This window comes from Dryobates pubescens, chromosome 40, assembly GCF_014839835.1.
Source record: "Dryobates pubescens isolate bDryPub1 chromosome 40, bDryPub1.pri, whole genome shotgun sequence".
Classification (NCBI taxonomy): Eukaryota; Metazoa; Chordata; class Aves; order Piciformes; family Picidae; genus Dryobates; species Dryobates pubescens.
Genome location: NC_071651.1, coordinates 1,783,519 through 1,801,092, shown reverse-complemented (window position 1 = coordinate 1,801,092; position 17,574 = coordinate 1,783,519). Strand labels below are relative to the sequence as shown.

General features: G+C 64.9%; 1 protein-coding gene across 1 annotated transcript in view; it reads left to right on the top strand.

The window, feature by feature from the left end:
• LOC104303689 (keratin, type II cytoskeletal 6A) overlaps positions 1–11,446 on the top strand; it is an 11,780-nt gene extending 334 nt beyond the window's left edge. Inside the window, exons 2-8 of the mRNA XM_054177347.1 lie at positions 2,025–2,085; positions 3,832–3,927; positions 5,564–5,728; positions 6,093–6,218; positions 8,729–8,874; positions 9,879–9,913; positions 11,262–11,446. Of these exons, the coding sequence (XP_054033322.1) occupies positions 2,025–2,085; positions 3,832–3,927; positions 5,564–5,728; positions 6,093–6,218; positions 8,729–8,874; positions 9,879–9,913; positions 11,262–11,446 (814 nt within the window). The remainder of the gene's footprint in view (positions 1–2,024; positions 2,086–3,831; positions 3,928–5,563; positions 5,729–6,092; positions 6,219–8,728; positions 8,875–9,878; positions 9,914–11,261) is intronic.
• The last annotated feature ends 6,128 nt before the right edge of the window (positions 11,447–17,574 follow it).

The window sequence follows — 17,574 nt, the reverse complement described above, 5'->3', positions numbered from 1 at the left end:
TTAGCCACGTGGATCCCTGCCTTTGAACTCCTCCTGCCTTTCATCTCCTCCCTGGCATCATCCCACCCCTGCTGGCCACCAGCCCCTGCCTGTGGCTGCTTTTTAGCCCTCCCCCAAGAGCAGGACTGGGCCAGACCTCGGCTTCCCTTGCCCAGGTCATCATCCTCCCTCCTCCCTGGCCATCCCCAGCCCTCCTGAAGCCACCACAGGAGCTGGCATCAGATCCAAGCTCTGCTGAGCAAGCCAGGAGTGGTAGTGAGGAAGCCAAGCTGAGATCCACCCAGCCCTGCTGGGCTGAGACAGAGCTCCCACTGACAGCAAAGCCTTCAGCTGGGCTGAGACAGAGCTCTCCTCACAGCAAAGCCTTCAGCTGGGCTGAGACAGAGCTCCCACTGACAGCAAAGCCTTCAGCTGGGCTGAGACAGAGCTCTCCTCACAGCAAAGCCTTCTGCTGGGCTGAGACAGAGCTCCCACCCACAGCAAAGCCTTCAGCTGGGCTGAGACAGAGCTCCCACTGACAGCAAAGCCTTCAGCTGGGCTGAGACAGAGCTCTCCTCACAGCAAAGCCTTCTGCTGGGCTGAGACAGAGCTCCCACTGACAGCAAAGCCTTCAGCTGGGCTGAGACAGAGCTCCCACTGACAGCAAAGCCTTCAGCTGGGCTGAGACAGAGCTCCCACTGACAGCAAAGCCTTCTGCTGGGCTGAGACAGAGCTCTCCTCACAGCAAAGCCTTCAGCTGGGCTGAGACAGAGCTCCCACTGACAGCAAAGCCTTCTGCTGGGCTGAGACAGAGCTCCCACTGACAGCAAAGCCTTCAGCTGGGCTGAGACAGAGCTCTCCTCACAGCAAAGCCTTCAGCTGGGCTGAGACAGAGCTCCCACTGACAGCAAAGCCTTCAGCTGGGCTGAGACAGAGCTCTCCTCACAGCAAAGCCTTCAGCTGGGCTGAGACAGAGCTCCCACTGACAGCAAAGCCTTCAGCTGGGCTGAGACAGAGCTCCCACTGACAGCAAAGCCTTCTGGCAATCCTTTCCTGGAGGCCTGCAGCTTCTCTGGGTGGTCTCCAACCCCCCCTGCCCAGGGGTGAAGCCTTTGTGTCCTGCTGGCTGAGGTGGAGCTGTCAGAGCAGGCTGCAGAAGGTCAGCAAGTTCAGATCAGAGAATCAATCACAGAGCTGTGAGGGCTGGAAGGGAGCTCAGGGCTCAGCCAGTCCCAACCCCCTGCCATGGGCAGGGAGCCCTCACACCACAGCAGGTTGCTCACAGCCACCTCCAGCCTGGCCCTCAGCACCTCCAGGGCTGAGGCTTCCACCACCTCCCTGGGCAGCCTGTGCCAGGCTCTCACCACCCTCCTGGGCAACAACTTCTTCCTCACAGCCAAGCTGAGTCTCCCCACTTCCAGTTCTGCTCCATCCCCCCCAGTCCTCTCCCTCCCTGACAGCCTCCAAAGTCCCTCCCCAGCTTTCCTGCAGCCCCCTGCAGCCCCTGGGAGGCCACCAGAAGGTCTCCTGGGAGCCTTCTCCTCTGCAGCCTGCACAACCCCAACTCCCTCAGGCTGTGCTCACAGCAGAGCAGCTCCAGCCCTCTGCTCCTCCTCGTGGTGAAGCTCAGCAGTGGTGAATGTCCCTCCTGGCAGCAGACTCTTGAGCCTCTGCACAGGCTCCCAGAGCTGCATGGAGGGAGGGATTTCCTTGGTTGTATGGAAGCTGAGATGAGCTGCTCACCTCCCTCCTTCTCCCTCCTTCTCCCTCCTTCTCCCTCCTTCTCCCCTCCTTCTCCCTCCTTCTCCCTCCTTCTCCCTCCTTCCCTTCTCCCTCCTTCTCCCTTCTCCCTCCCTCCTTCTCCCTCCCTCCTTCTCCCTCCCTCCTTCTCCCTCCCTCCTTCTCCCTCCCTCCTTCTCCCTCCCTCCTTCTCCCTCCCTCCTTCTCCCTCCCTCCTTCTCCCTCCTTCCTTCTCCCTCCTTCCTTCTCCCTCCTTCCTTCTCCCTCCTTCCTTCTCCCTCCTTCCTTCTCCCTCCTTCCCACAGGTATGAAGAGGAGATCAACAAGCACACAGCTGCAGAGAATGACTTTGTCCTGCTGAAGAAGGTGAGGCCCAACAACAAAGAAGGCACCAAAGCCATTTGGATGCAAATGATCCTTTTTATCCAGCAGTGCCGAGCTGCCCAAAGCCCTCAGCCAAGGTGGAGTCCTCCTTCCCTGGAGGAGAAACACCCAGCTGGGGCAGTCCTGGCCCAGAACTCCTGCTTAGGGATTCATGGAGTGGCTTGGGTTGGAAGGGAGCCCAAAGCTCAGCCAGCTCCAACCTCCCTGCCGTGCCCAGGGACACCTCCCCCCAGCCCAAGGTTGCTCAGGGATTCATCCAGCCTGGCCCTCAGCACCTCCAGGGAGGGCAGAGCCACAGCCTCCCTGGGCAGCCTGTGCCAGGCTCTCCCCAGCCTCACTCTCCAGAGCTTCCTCCTGATGTCCAAACTTCCTCTACCCTGCTCCAGCTCCAATCCATTGCTCCTCATCCTGTAAGGGAAGAGTGAGGTTGGATCCAGCTCCAGCTCCAATCCATTGCTCCTCATCCTGACCCTCCAAGGGGAGAGTTAGGTTGGGTCCTGCTCCAGCTCCAATCCATTGCTCCTCATCCTGCAAGGGAAGAGTGAGGTTGGATCCAGCTCCAGCTCCAATCCATTGCTCCTCATCCTGTAAGGGAAGAGTGAGGTTGGATCCAGCTCCAGCTCCAATCCATTGCTCCTCATCCTGCAAGGGAAGATTTAGGTTGGATCCAGCTCCAGCTCCAATCCATTGCTCCTCATCCTGTAAGGGAAGAGTGAGGTTGGATCCAGCTCCAGCTCCAATCCATTGCTCCTCATCCTGCAAGGGAAGAGTGAGGTTGGATCCAGCTCCAGCTCCAATCCATTGCTCCTCATCCTGACCCTCCAAGGGGAGAGTTAGGTTGGGTCCTGCTCCAGCTCCAATCCATTGCTCCTCATCCTGACCCTCCAAGGGGAGAGTGAGGTTGGATCCAGCTCCAGCTCCAATCCATTGCTCCCCATCCTGCAAGGGCAGAGTGAGGTTGGACATCAGGAGGAAGCTCTTGAGAGGGAGAGGCAATGGCTGTGAGCTGGACAAGGGGAGGACACAAGAAGGACCTGGAGCTGTTGAAGATCCTCCAAGGAGGGGCTGAGGGAGTTGGGGCTGGAAGGGAAGGCTGCAGGGAGAGCTCAGAGCAGCTGCCAGGAGCTGCAGAGGCTCCAGGAGAGCTGGGCAGGGACCAGGGATGAGGGCTGGGAGGGGCAGGGTGAGGGGAGATGGATTGGAGCTGGGAGAGGAGAGATTGAGAGGGGAGAGGAGGAAGTGAGGCTGGGGAGAGCCTGGCACAGGCTGCCCAGGGAGGCTGTGGCTGCTTCCTGCCTGGAGGTGCTCAGGGCCAGGCTGGATGAGGCCCTGAGCAGCCTGGGCTGGGGGGAGGTGTCCCTGGGCAGGGCAGGGGCTTGGAGCTGGCTGAGCTTTGGGCTCCCTTCCACCCCCAACCCACTCCAGGACTCCCTGATTATTCCCCAGGGCTTGTTCACAGCCAGCTGCTCCCCTGAGCACCCCTGGCCTTAAGCAGCAGCCCAGAGCTGCCCCAGAGCACCCCTGTGGGGCTGGAAGGGACCTCTGGAGAGCACCCAGGCCAACCCCCTGCCAGAGCAGGGGCACCCAGGGCTTGGAGCTGGCTGAGCTTTGAGTTCCCTTCCATCCCCAGCACATTCCCTGAGTCTCTGAGTCGCAGCTGGTGTCTGAGCAAGGATGCAGGCAGCAGCAGCAGCTTTGCTTCAGTGCCTCTCCCCTTGTCCCTCCCAGGATGCTGATGCTGCCTATTTGAACAAGGTGGACCTGGAGACCAAGGTTGGCTCCCTGACAGAGGAGATCAACTTCCTGAGAGCCTTCTATGAAGAGGTGAGGACCTCCCCAGCCTCCCAGCTCTGCTCTGCTCTTTTCCTCCTTCCCCTGGCACCAGCTGGGAGCCTCAGAGGTCACCCAGCCCAAGCCCCCTGCCCTCAGCAGGGACATCCCCAAGCAGAGCTCCACCAAGCTTGGCCTTGGGTATCCCCAGGGATGAGACCTCCACCACCCCTGGGCAGCCTGCTGCAGTGTTCCACCAGCCCTCAAAGCAGCCTGAAGGAGCTGCAGCTCCTCAGCATCCCTCCCCTTGTGCCTCCACCACCCCTGGGCAGCCTGCTGCAGTGTTCCACCAGCCCTCAAAGCAGCCTTAAGGAGCTGCAGCTCCTCAGCATCCCTCCCCCTGTGCCTCCCCCACCCCTGGGCAGCCTGCTGCAGTGTTCCACCAGCCCTCAAAGCAGCCTGAAGGAGCTGCAGCTCCTCAGCATCCCTCCCCTTGTGCCTCCACCACCCCTGGGCAGCCTGCTGCAGCGTTCCACCAGCCCTCAAAGCAGCCTTAAGGAGCTGCAGCTCCTCAGCATCCCTCCCCCTGTGCCTCCCCCACCCCTGGGCAGCCTGCTGCAGTGTTCCACCAGCCCTCAAAGCAGCCTGAAGGAGCTGCAGCTCCTCAGCATCCCTCCCCTTGTGCCTCCACCACCCCTGGGCAGCCTGCTGCAGCTTTCCACCAGCCCTCAAAGCAGCCTGAAGGAGCTGCAGCTCCTCAGCATCCCTCCCCCTGTGCCTCCACCACCCCTGGGCAGCCTGCTGCAGTGTTCCACCAGCCCTCAAAGCAGCCTGAAGGAGCTGCAGCTCCCCAGCATCCCTCCCCTTGTGCCTCCACCACCCCTGGGCAGCCTGCTGCAGCTTTCCACCAGCCCTCAAAGCAGCCTGAAGGAGCTGCAGCTCCTCAGCATCCCTCCCCCTGTGCCTCCACCACCCCTGGGCAGCCTGCTGCAGTGTTCCACCAGCCCTCAAAGCAGCCTGAAGGAGCTGCAGCTCCTCAGCATCCCTCCCCTTGTGCCTCCCCCACCCCTGGGCAGCCTGCTGCAGCTTTCCACCAGCCCTCAAAGCAGCCTCAGGGAGCTGTTGGGAGCTGCAACTCCTCAGCATCCCTCCCCTTGTGCCTCCACCACCCCTGGACAACCTGCTGCAGCTTTCCACCAGCCCTCAAAGCAGCCTGAAGGAGCTGCAGCTCCTCAGCATCCCTTCCCCTGTGCCTCCCTCACCCCTGGGCAGCCTGCTGCAGCTTTCCACCAGCCCTCAAAGCAGCCTGAAGGAGCTGCAGCTCCTCAGCATCCCTCCCCCTGTGCCTCCACCACCCCTGGGCAGCCTGCTGCAGCTTTCCACCAGCCCTCAAAGCAGCCTGAAGGAGCTGCAGCTCCTCAGCATCCCTCCCCCTGTGCCACCCTCACCCCTGGGCAGCCTGCTGCAGCTTTCCACCAGCCCTCAAAGCAGCCTGAAGGAGCTGCAGCTCCTCAGCATCCCTTCCCCTGTGCCTCCCTCACCCCTGGGCAGCCTGCTGCAGCTTTCCACCAGCCCTCAAAGCAGCCTGAGGGAGCTGCAGCTCCCCAGCATCCCTCCCCTTGTGCCTCCCTCACCCCTGGGAGAAGCAGAGCAGGAAGCCCCTGGGGCTGAGGAGGAGTTTGCCTCGCAGGAGCTGTCTCAGATGCGCTCCCAGATCTCTGACACCTCTGTGGTGCTCTCCATGGACAACAACAGGAGCCTGGACCTCAACAGCATCATTGCAGAGGTCAAGGCTCAGTATGAGGACATTGCCAACAGGAGCAGGGCTGAGGCAGAGGCCTGGTACCAGAGCAAGGTGAGGATGTGAGGACTGAGCAGGTGGCAGAGGACCTCTGCTTGGCTGCCCCCAAGGGTTGGTTCCCCCTGGGGAGCCCCAGCAGAAGGGGGCAGGGAGGGGGGCAGGGTGGAGAGGCAGGGAGGGGTGGGTGGGCTTTCATTTAGTGTCTTGGGCACTTGAAGAGCTCCTTTGGACAAAGTGAGAGCAAGGAGCATCAGGGGAGGAAGGGAGGCAGGGAGGGAGGGAAGCTTCTGGAGCTCAGGAGGAAGAGCTTGGATGGAGCAGGGAAAGAGTCAGAGCAGGCAGGAGAGCAGCAGAGCAGCCTCAGCCCCTAGCAAGGAGCCCAAGCTGCTGCCTGTGACCTGGTGCCTGCCCTCCCCAGTACGAGGAGCTGCAGCAGACTGCAGGCCAGCATGGCCAAGACCTCCACAGCACCAAGCTGGAGATCTCGGAGATGAATCGCAGGGTGCAGAGGCTGCACTCCGAGATCGACAGCGTCAAGAAGCAGGTAGGGCTCAGGGTCCCTTCCCAGCCCTGGCAGCCTCGGGGGTCCCTTCCCAGCCCTGGCAGCCTCGGGGGTCCCTTCCCAGCCCTGAGAGGCTCAGGGGTCCCTTCCCAGCCCTGGCAGCCTCGGGGGTCCCTTCCCAGCCCCTGGCAGCCTCGGGGGTCCCTTCCCAGCCCCTGGCAGCCTCGGGGGTCCCTTCCCAGCCCTGGCAGCCTCGGGGGTCCCTTCCCAGCCCTGGCAGCCTCGGGGGTCCCTTCCCAGCCCTGAGAGCCTCAGGGGTCCCTTCCCAGCCCTGGCAGCCTCAGGGGTCCCTTCCCAGCCCTGAGAGCCTCAGGGGTCCCTTCCCAGCCCTGGCAGCCTCGGGGGTCCCTTCCCAGCCCTGGCAGCCTCGGGGGTCCCTTCCCAGCCCTGAGAGCCTCAGGGGTCCCTTCCCAGCCCTGGCAGCCTCGGGGGTCCCTTCCCAGCCCTGAGAGCCTCAGGGGTCCCTTCCCAGCCCTGGCAGCCTCGGGGGTCCCTTCCCAGCCCTGGCAGCCTCAGGGGTCCCTTCCCAGCCCTGACAGCCTCAGGGGTCCCTTCCCAGCCCTGGCAGCCTCGGGGGTCCCTTCCCAGCCCTGGCAGCCTCGGGGGTCCCTTCCCAGCCCTGAGAGCCTCAGGGGTCCCTTCCCAGCCCTGACAGCCTCAGGGGTCCCTTCCCAGCCCTGAGAGCCTCGGGGGTCCCTTCCCAGCCCCTGGCAGCCTCGGGGGTCCCTTCCCAGCCCCTGGCAGCCTCGGGGGTCCCTTCCCAGCCCTGGCAGCCTCAGGGGTCCCTTCCCAGCCCTGAGAGGCTCAGGGTCCCTTCCCAGCCCTGAGAGCCTCAGGGGTCCCTTCCCAGCCCCTGGCAGCCTCAGGGGTCCCTTCCCAGCCCCTGGCAGCCTCAGGGGTCCCTTCCCAGCCCTGGCAGCCTCAGGGGTCCCTTCCCAGCCCTGGCAGCCTCAGGGGTCCCTTCCCAGCCCCTGGCAGCCTCAGGGGACCCTTCCCAGCCCTGGCAGCCTCGGGGGTCCCTTCCCAGCCCCTGGCAGCCTCAGGGGTCCCTTCCCAGCCCTGGCAGCCTCGGGGGTCCCTTCCCAGCCCTGGCAGCCTCGGGGGTCCCTTCCCAGCCCTGGCAGCCTCGGGGGTCCCTTCCCAGCCCTGGCAGCCTCGGGGGTCCCCTCCCAGCCCTGGCAGCCTCAGGGGTCCCTTCCCAGCCCTGAGAGCCTCGGGGGTCCCTTCCCAGCCCTGGCAGCCTCAGAGGTCCCTTCCCAGCCCTGGCAGCCTCGGGGGTCCCTTCCCAGCCCTGAGAGCCTCGGGGGTCCCTTCCCAGCCCTGGCAGCCTCGGGGGTCCCTTCCCAGCCCTGAGAGCCTCGGGGGTCCCTTCCCAGCCCTGGCAGCCTCAGGGGTCCCTTCCCAGCCCTGAGAGGCTCAGGGTCCCTTCCCAGCCCTGAGAGCCTCAGGGGTCCCTTCCCAGCCCCTGGCAGCCTCAGGGGTCCCTTCCCAGCCCTGGCAGCCTCGGGGGTCCCTTCCCAGCCCTGGCAGCCTCAGGGGTCCCTTCCCAGCCCTGGCAGCCTCAGGGGTCCCTTCCCAGCCCTGAGAGGCTCAGGGTCCCTTCCCAGCCCTGAGAGCCTCAGGGGTCCCTTCCCAGCCCTGGCAGCCTCAGGGGTCCCTTCCCAGCCCCTGGCAGCCTCAGGGGTCCCTTCCCAGCCCCTGGCAGCCTCAGGGGTCCCTTCCCAGCCCCTGGCAGCCTCAGGGTCCCTTCCCAGCCCTGAGAGCCTCAGGGGTCCCTTCCCAGCCCCTGGCAGCCTCGGGGGTCCCTTCCCAGCCCTGAGAGCCTCGGGGGTCCCTTCCCAGCCCTGGCAGCCTCGGGGGTCCCTTCCCAGCCCTGAGAGCCTCAGGGGTCCCTTCCCAGCCCCTGGCAGCCTCGGGGGTCCCTTCCCAGCCCTGGCAGCCTCAGGGGTCCCTTCCCAGCCCCTGGCAGCCTCGGGGGTCCCTTCCCAGCCCCTGGCAGCCTCGGGGGTCCCTTCCCAGCCCCTGGCAGCCTCGGGGGTCCCTTCCCAGCCCCTGGCAGCCTCAGGGGGTCCCTTCCCAGCCCCTGGCAGCCTCGGGGGTCCCTTCCCAGCCCTGGCAGCCTCAGGGGTCCCTTCCCAGCCCCTGGCAGCCTCAGGGGTCCCTTCCCAGCCCTGGCAGCCTCAGGGGTCCCTTCCCAGCCCCTGGCAGCCTCGGGGGTCCCTTCCCAGCCCCTGGCAGCCTCGGGGGTCCCTTCCACCCCAAGCTGCTTCCCCGCCTGAGCCCAGCCAGAGCTGGGGGCACCTGCAGCCCCCTGGGGAGCCCCCTGGGGAGCCCCCTGGGGAGCCCTGGCCAGGAGGCTTGGCCCTGAGGGTGCAAGGCCAGGCAGCAGTCCCCAGGCCCCGCTGCACCTCCTGCAGTGCAGCAGCTTGCAGAGCTCCATCGCCGGCGCCGAGCAGCGCGGGGAGCTGGCCCTGAAGGACGCCAGGGGCAAGCTGGCAGAGCTGGAGGCTGCCCTGCAGAAGGGCAAGCAGGACCTGGCCAGGCAGCTGAGGGAGTACCAGGAGCTGATGAACGTCAAGCTGGCCCTGGACATCGAGATTGCAACCTACAGGAAGCTGCTGGAGGGGGAGGAGTGCAGGTGGGTGGCTGCCCTGCAACCCAAAGCAGGGAAAGCATTCAGCTGGAGGCCACCTCCAAGGTCATCCAGGCCAAGCAGCAGCCCAGCCCCACCATGGCCACCAAGCCATGGCCACAGGGCTCTGGAGCAGCTCCAGGCCTGGGCACTCCACCAGCACCTCCCTGGGCAGCCTGGGCCAGGCTTGCAGAACCCTTCCAGGGGAGAAGTTTCTCCTCAGGGCCAAGCTGAGCCTGCCCTGGGGCAGCCTGAGGCCATCTCCTCTGCTCCTGGCCCTTGGCCCCAGAGCCCAACCCCCCTGGCTCCAGGCTCCTCTCAGGCACTTGCAGGGAGCCAGGAGGTCTCCCCTCAGCCTCCTCTCCTCCAGCCTCAACCCCCCCAGCTCCCTCCCCAGCTCCCTTGCCCTTCCCTGGCCCTGCTGCAGCCCTCCAAGTCCTCCTGGCCCTGAGGAGCCCAAGGCTGCCCCCAGGCTGCCAGCTGTGCCCCCCCAGTGCCCAGCCCAGGGGCTCCATCCCTGCCCTGCTGCTGCTGCCCACAGCACTGCTGCTGCAGCCCAGGCTGCTGGTGGCCTCCTTGTCCCCCTGGGCCCCCCCTGGCTCCCCTCCCCCTGCTGACACCAACCCCCCCCCAGCTCCTTTCCCCCCAGGGCAGCTCCCAGCCCCTCTGCTCCAGCCCCTGATGTCCTTCCTAGAGGCACAGAAGGGTTTGGCTTGGAAGGGACCTTTGGAGACCCTTTAGTCCAAGCCCCCTGCAGTGAGCAGGGACCTCCCCCACCAGGTCCTGCCCAAACCCAGGCTCATTTCCATGCTTCCCTTGCCACAAGTGAGGGGAGAGCCACAGCACCCCACAGAGAGCCTCCCCATGCCCCACACAGCTCTGGCTGTGGCTTCACCTCCCTCCTGCTGCTCAGCAGCAGCCCTCAGCACCCCCCAGGCATCCTGCCCTGGGGCTTGGAGCGCTCCTGAGAGGACCACTCCTCACTTCCCTCTCCTCTCTCTCTCTTGCAGGCTGGCAGGAGAAGGGCTTGGAGCAGTCAATGTTTGTAAGTGAAATCCCTGCTGATGTCCTCTGCAGCTCCCCTGGGGGGGCTGGGAGTGGGGAGGAGGCTGGAGCCAGGGTGGGGGGTGGGCTCCTGGGCCAAGGGCCAAGGGCCAGGAGCAGAGGAGATGGCCTCAGGCTGCCCCAGGGCAGGCTCAGCTTGGCCCTGAGGAGAAACTTCTGCCCTGGAAGGGTTCTGCAAGCCTGGCCCAGGCTGCCCAGGGAGCTGCTGGTGGAGTCCCCATGCCTGGAGGGGCTCCAGGACCCTGTGGCCATGGCTCTTGTGGCCCCTTGAGGGTTGTCCAAGCCTGGCCCAGGCTGCCCAGGGAGGTGCTGGAGCCCCCAGCCCTGGGGGGGAGGTTTCAAAGCCCTGCAGCTGTGGTGCTGAGGGCCAGGGCTCAGCCCCAGCCTGGGTAGGGCTGGGGAAGGGTTGGGCTGGGTGAGCTTGGAGGTCTTGGTGCAGCCCCAGTGCCTCTCTGGGGCCCCCTGGGCTCAGCAGCAGCCAGCTGAGGATTCCTTGGGCTGCTGCTGGAGCTGAGGGCAGGGCCAGGAGCCTGAGCTGGGCACCCCCTGGGCAGCAGCAGGGAGCTGAGGGCTCCACAGGGCACTGGGGGGAGGCCAAGGGAGCCCCAGAGCTTTGCTCTGATCAGCCTGGAAGCTTTGGTGCACTGAGCCTCACCCTGGGGGGGCTCAGGTGTCCCTGGGGGGGCTCAGGTGTCCCTGAGGGGGCTCAGGTGTCCCTGGGGGGGCTCATCTGCCCCTCTCCCTTGGGGGTTCATCTACCCCTCTCCCTGGGGGGGCTCAGGTGTCCCTGGGGGGGCTCAGGTGTCCCTGAGGGGGCTGAGGTGTCCCTGGGGCCCTCAGGTGTCCCTCTCCCTGGGGGGGCTCAGGTGTCCCTGGGGGGGCTGAGGTGTCCCTGGGGGCCTCAGGTGTCCCTGGGGGGCTCATCTGCCCCTCTCCCTGGGGGGCTCAGGTGTCCCTGGGGGGCTCATCTGCCCCTCTCCCTGGGGGGGCTCATCTGCCCCTGGGGGGGCTCATCTGCCCCTGTCCCTGGGGGTCTCATCTGCCCCTCTCCCTGGGGGGGCTCAGGTGTCCCTGGGGGGGCTCAGGTGTCCCTGGGGGTCTCATCTGCCCCTCTCCCTGGGGGGCTCAGGTGTCCCTGGGGGGGCTCAGGTGTCCCTGGGGGTCTCATCTGCCCCAGGGCAGCCCAGGGGGATGCTGCAGAGCAGGAGGAGCAGGGGATGCAAGCAGGGGGAGGTTGTCCAAGCCCTGGCCCTGTGAAAGCAAAGGCAGGGAAGGGCTCAGGACCCTTCCAGGCCAGGTAACCCTCAGGCCATGGCTTCCCTTCGCAGCTGTGGTGTCCTCAGGCAGCAGCCACGGAGCAGGGACCCTGCTGGGGCTGGGCTCAGGCCTGGGCAGCAGGCTCAGCACGGGGGGCAGCAGCTGCCTGGCTGGGGGCTTCAGCTCTGCCGTGGGAAGCAGCTCAAGCATCAGCCTGGTGTCCAGAAGCAGCACCCAGAAGAGCTACAGGAGCTAAGCCCTGGCAGCAGGCAGCTGAAGGGGCTGAGCACCACCTCCTGCTGCCAGCACCAAGCCAACAGCCTCCCCACAGCCTCCTTAATCCTTCCCTGGGGACTCTGCCACCTTCCCCACAGCCTCCCTAGCTCCATCCCTGGGGACTCTGCCACCCTCCCCACAGCCTCCTTAATCCTTCCCTGGGGACTCTGCCACCCTCCCCACAGCCTCCTTAGCTCCTTCCCTGGGGACTCTGCCACCCTCCCCACAGCCTCCTTAGCTCCATCCCTGGGGACTCTGCCACCCTCCCCACAGCCTCCTTAATCCTTCCCTGGGGACTCTGCCACCCTCCCCACAGCCTCCTTAGCTCCTTCCCTGGGGACTCTGCCACCCTCCCCACAGCCTCCTTAATCCTTCCCTGGGGACTCTGCCACCCTCCCCACAGCCTCCTTAGCTCCATCCCTGGGGACTCTGCCACCCTCCCCACAGCCTCCTTAGCTCCATCCCTGGGGACTCTGCCACCCTCCCCACAGCCTCCTTAATCCTTCCCTGGGGACTCTGCCACCCTCCCCACAGCCTCCTTAGCTCCTTCCCTGGGGACTCTGCCACCCTCCCCACAGCCTCCTTAATCCTTCCCTGGGGACTCTGCCACCCTCCCCACAGCCTCCTTAGCTCCTTCCCTGGGGACTCTGCCACCCTCCCCACAGCCTCCTTAGCTCCATCCCTGGGGACTCTGCCACCTTCCCCACAGCCTCCTTAGCTCCATCCCTGGGGACTCTGCCACCCTCCCCACAGCCTCCTTAATCCTTCCCTGGGGACTCTGCCACCCTCCCCACAGCCTCCTTAGCTCCTTCCCTGGGGACTCTGCCACCCTCCCCACAGCCTCCTTAATCCTTCCCTGGGGACTCTGCCACCCTCCCCACAGCCTCCTTAATCCTTCCCTGGGGACTCTGCCACCCTCCCCACAGCCTCCTTAATCCTTCCCTGGGGACTCTGCCACCCTCCCCACAGCCTCCTTAGCTCCATCCCTGGGGACTCTGCCACCCTCCCCACAGCCTCCTTAGCTCCTTCCCTGGGGACTCTGCCACCCTCCCCACAGCCTCCTTAGCTCCATCCCTGGGGACTCTGCCACCCTCCCCACAGCCTCCTTAATCCTTCCCTGGGGACTCTGCCACCCTCCCCACAGCCTCCTTAGCTCCATCCCTGGGGACTCTGCCACCCTCCCCACAGCCTCCTTAGCTCCATTCCTGGGGACTCTGCCACCCTCCCCACAGCCTCCTTAGCTCCATCCCTGGGGACTCTGCCACCTTCCCCACAGCCTCCTTAGCTCCATTCCTGGGGACTCTGCCACCCTCCCCACAGCCTCCTTAGCTCCATCCCTGGGGACTCTGCCACCCTCCCCACAGCCTCCTTAGTCCTTCCCTGGGGACTCTGCCACCCTCCCCACAGCCTCCTTAGCTCCATCCCTGGGGACTCTGCCACCCTCCCCACAGCCTCCTTAGCTCCTTCCTTGGGGACTCTGCCACCCTCCCCACAGCCTCCTTAGCTCCATCCCTGGGGACTCTGCCACCCTCCCCACAGCCTCCTTAGTCCTTCCCTGGGGACTCTGCCACCCTCCCCACAGCCTCCTTAATCCTTCCCTGGGGACTCTGCCACCCTCCCCACAGCCTCCTTAGCTCCATCCCTGGGGACTCTGCCACCCTCCCCACAGCCTCCTTAGCTCCTTCCTTGTCCCCATCCAAGCCACCACCCTTAGGAGCTTCCCAGCAGGCTCAGAGCTCCTCCCAGTGCTCCTCATTGCCTTTGGGAGATGTTTCCCCAAGTTGCTTCCTCTGCCCAAAGCCTCTCCCTGCTCCCCAGATGCTCTGAGCTGCCTCTGGAGCCAACCTTCCCTGGCTGCCATCCTCAGAGCTCAGCCTGCAGCTTCCCAGAGCTCCCTCCTGCTCCAGGGTCCCAGTGGAGGACCTCTGCCTTCAGCTGCTTGGGACAGAAACCAGAAGGGGCCTTGGGACCACCTCCTGTGTTCCCTCCTCACCAACCAGCTCCTCACTGCTGGCTTTGCTGTCCCCAAAGGGTTGGAGAGCTGGAAGTGAAGCATCTCCCCCAGAGGCTGCTTGCCAGGTCCTCTTGCACCACTCTGCTACCACCCCAGGGCTCCCCAGCTCTGCCTGCACCCAGGGCTGGTCTCCATTGCCCACCCCAGGGTTGGTCTCCATTGCCCACCCCAGGGTTGGTCTCCATTCCCCACCCCAGGGCTGGTCTCCATCCCCCACCCCAGGGCTCCCCAGCTCTGCACCCAGGGTTGGTCTCCATTGCCCACCCCAGGGCTCCCCAGCTCTGCACCCAGGGTTGGTCTCCATTGCCCACCCCAGGGTTGGTCTCCATTACCCACCCCAGGGTTGGTCTCCATTGCCCACCCCAGGGTTGGTCTCCATCCCCCACCCCAGGGCTCCCCAGCTCTCCCTGCACCCAGGGCTGGCCTCCATCCCCCAGAGGTGAGAGGTTTGGCTCAGTGCTTCCAGTCCCTCACCTGCCCAGAGGATGGAAGCCTCAGGACCGTGCAGAGTCCTCCTCTCAGCTCCTCTCCTTCCCCCCCCCCAGGGTGAGCTTAGCGACAGAGCTTAAGCACAGAGGAAGAGCAAAGCCAGGAGGGGCAGCAGGGGGCAGCTGGAGAAGCTTCTCTGCTTCACCTCCTTTGGCCTTAGCTCTGGGTGGGCTTTTCCCTTCTCTTGTCATGGGAGGGGGGGAGGGAGGCCAGGAGGAGGCTTGGAGGAGGCTGTGCCCAGGTGTAAGCAGCTCCTTCCTCCTCCCCTGCTGCTCCTGCTCTGTGCAACCCCTTCAATAAACTGCAGTCCAAAGGACCCTGAGAGGCTCCTGGGCAGCTCCTGGGCCAGCCTGGGCTTCACCCCCAGGAGTCATCTTGGGATGAGGTGAAGAAGAGCACAGCGTGGCTCAGGTTGGGAGGTTCCTTCAACATCAGCTGGAACCAAGCCCCTGCCCTGCCCAGGGACCCCTTCCCCCAGCCCAGGCTGCTCAGGGCCTCATCCAGCCTGGCCCTCAGCACCCCCAGGCAGGAGGCAGCCACAGCCTCCCTGGGCAGCCTGTGCCAGGCTCTCCCCAGCCTCACTTCCTCCTCTCCCCTCTCAATCTCTCCTCTCCCAGCTCCAATCCATCTCCCCTCACCCTGCCACCCCCAGCCCTCATCCCAGGTCCCTGCCCAGCCCTCCTGGAGCCTCTGCAGCTCCTGGCAGCTGCTCTGAGGTTCTCCTGGAGCCTTCTCCAGGCACCACAGCCCCAACTCTCTGGCCAGCCTGTGTGGGGTGTCCCTGCCCATGCCAGGGGGGTTGGAACTGGATGATCCTTGTGGTCCCTTCCAACCCCTGCCTATGATGATGCTAAGATGAACCCTCCCAGCCTGGCCCCACAGGGGAGGCTCTGCAGCCTCTGCTCCTCTTGGTGGCCTCCTCTGGAGCCTCTCCAGCAGCTCCAGGTCCTCCCTGTGCTGGGGGCTCTCAGCCTCCCAGGGCAGCCTCTGCCAGAGTCTCAGCAGCCTCCCACTGAAGAACTTCTTCCTCAGCTCCACTCCAACCCTGCTCTGCCTCAGCTTCAGAGCTGCCATCTGCCTGCCCTGGGGCTTGCAGTGATGACCTTGGAAGGTCCCTTCCAACCCCAAGCTTCCTTTGGAGCTCTCCTCCACTCCACCCTCCTCTTCCCCATCCCATCCTGGAGAGGAGGAGGACCCTGAAGGGCCCTGGGCACAGGGCTCCCCAAGGGGCAATGCTGAAACCTTTTGGGGGTTTGCCAAGCTGAGGCTTGGGACCAGTCCAGGATGAGTGCCCAGGAGGCCCTCTGGCCACAAGCCCAAGCAGAGGTAGGTCCCACTCTGGCTTTTGGAGCACAGAGTTGGTAACCCTAAAGAGCTTGGAAGGGTTCATTTGGGATGGGGAACACAGACCCTGCCCTGCAGCCAAGGGGATGAGGTTCACCCAGCCCAAGGGTCTGGGTCCTGCCCTTGGCTCACAACCACCCCAGGAAGGCTGCAGGCTGGGGGCAGAGGGGCTGGGAGCTGCCCCAAGGGAAAAGGAGCTGGGGGGGGGTTGGTGTCAGCAGCTGGAGAGGAGCCAGGGGGGGCCCAGGGGGGCAAGGAGGCCACCAGCAGCCTGGGCTGCAGCAGCAGTGCTGTGGGCAGCAGCAGCAGGGCAGGGATGGAGCCCCTGGGCTGGGCACTGGGGGGGCACAGCTGGCAGCCTGGGGGCAGCCTTGGGCTCCTCAGGGCCAGGAGGACTTGGAGGGGACAGCCCTGGATGCTCTGCAGAGCTCTGGGGACAGGAGGGGACAGCCCTGGATGCTCTGCAGAGCCCTGGGGACAGCCTTGGATCCTCTCCAGAGCTCTGGGGACAGGAGGGGACAGCCTTGGATCCTCTCCAGAGCTCTGGGGACAGGAGGGGACAGCCCTGGATGCTCTGCAGAGCCCTGGGGACAGGAGGGGACAGCCCTGGATGCTCTGCAGAGCTCTAGGGACAGGAGGGGACAGCCCTGAATGCTCTGCAGAGCTCTGGGGACAGGAGGGGACAGCCCTGGATGCTCTGCAGAGCCCTGGGGACAGCCCTGGATCCTCTCCAGAGCTCTGGGGACAGGAGGGGACAGCCCTGGATGCTCTGCAGAGCCCTGGGGACAGCCTTGGATCCTCTCCAGAGCTCTGGGGACAGGAGGGGACAGCCCTGGATGCTCTCCAGAGCTCTGGGGACAGGAGGGGACAGCCTTGGATGCTCTGCAGAGCTCTAGGGACAGGAGGGGACAGCCCTGGATGCTCTGCAGAGCCCTGGGGACAGGAGGGGACAGCCCTGGATGCTCTGCAGAGCTCTAGGGACAGGAGGGGACAGCCCTGGATGCTCTGCAGAGCCCTGGGGACAGGAGGGGACAGCCCTGGATGCTCTGCAGAGCCCTGGGGACAGGAGGGGACAGCCCTGGATGCTCTGCAGAGCCCTGGGGACAGCCTTGGATCCTCTCCAGAGCTCTGGGGACAGGAGGGGACAGCCCTGGATGCTCTGCAGAGCTCTGGGGACAGGAGGGGACAGCCCTGGATGCTCTGCAGAGCTCTGGGGACAGGAGGGGACAGCCTTGGATCCTCTCCAGAGCTCTAGGGACAGGAGGGGACAGCCCTGGATCCTCTCCAGAGCTCTAGGGACAGGAGGGGACAGCCCTGCATGCTCTCCAGAGCCCTGGGGACAGGAGGGGACAGCATTGGATGCTCTGCAGAGCCCTGGGGACAGGAGGGGACAGCCCTGGATGCTCTGCAGAGCCCTGGGGACAGCCTTGGATCCTCTCCAGAGCTCTGGGGACAGGAGGGGACAGCCCTGGATGCTCTGCAGAGCTCCTAAGCAGCCAGGGCAGCCCAGAGAAGAAACTCAGCTGGGTCTGAAGGAGCACACAAGAAGGAAACTTTATTCAGAGCCTCTTGCTGAGGTCTCAGGTGACAAAAAAGACATCAGCCAGAGCCAAGGCTTCTAGGACATGCCTGGGGCTGAGACCCCACAGTTCTGGGAGGCACTGATCCACTCTGCTGCTGCAGGGAGGAGCTGGCTGGGGGCCCCTGGAGCTGAAGACCCTTTCTGGGGGCAGGAACCAGAAGATGCCTGAAGCTGGAGACCCACTCTGGCAGGACCCAGCAGTGGCTGCCATGGGGCCTCAGCCACCCATGCTTCCTTTTCTGGCCCTAGGGAAGGCACCAGACCCCCTCTGGGGGGTCCCAAAGAGACACCCCAAGGCTGGCAGCTGTAGGCAACTTCCCCTCCCCCAGGCTTTGGGGCTGGTTTCTGAGGAGGACAGGGTGGGGGGGAGGATGGTGATGGCTCTCTGGGCCATGAAGGACCTCCAAGTGAACCTCTGTGGCAGAGAGCAGCTCCAGTCAGAGCTGCTTGGCTGAATTCCCCTCCTGGGCTCATCAGGAGGAGCCCAAAGGCCTTTCAGGGCTTTCCTCTTGGCTGCTCTTTGAGGAACCAAAGCCCAGGCTGAAAGCTGAGCCCAGGGCTGGGGGGTCCTGAGGAGCCAAACCTTCCAGGCTGTGCTGAGGGAGGTCACCTCCTGGGACTCTTCTGCTTTGCTTTGCCCTTCAGAGGAGGAAATCCAGCCCTGAGCAGCCCCCAGGGC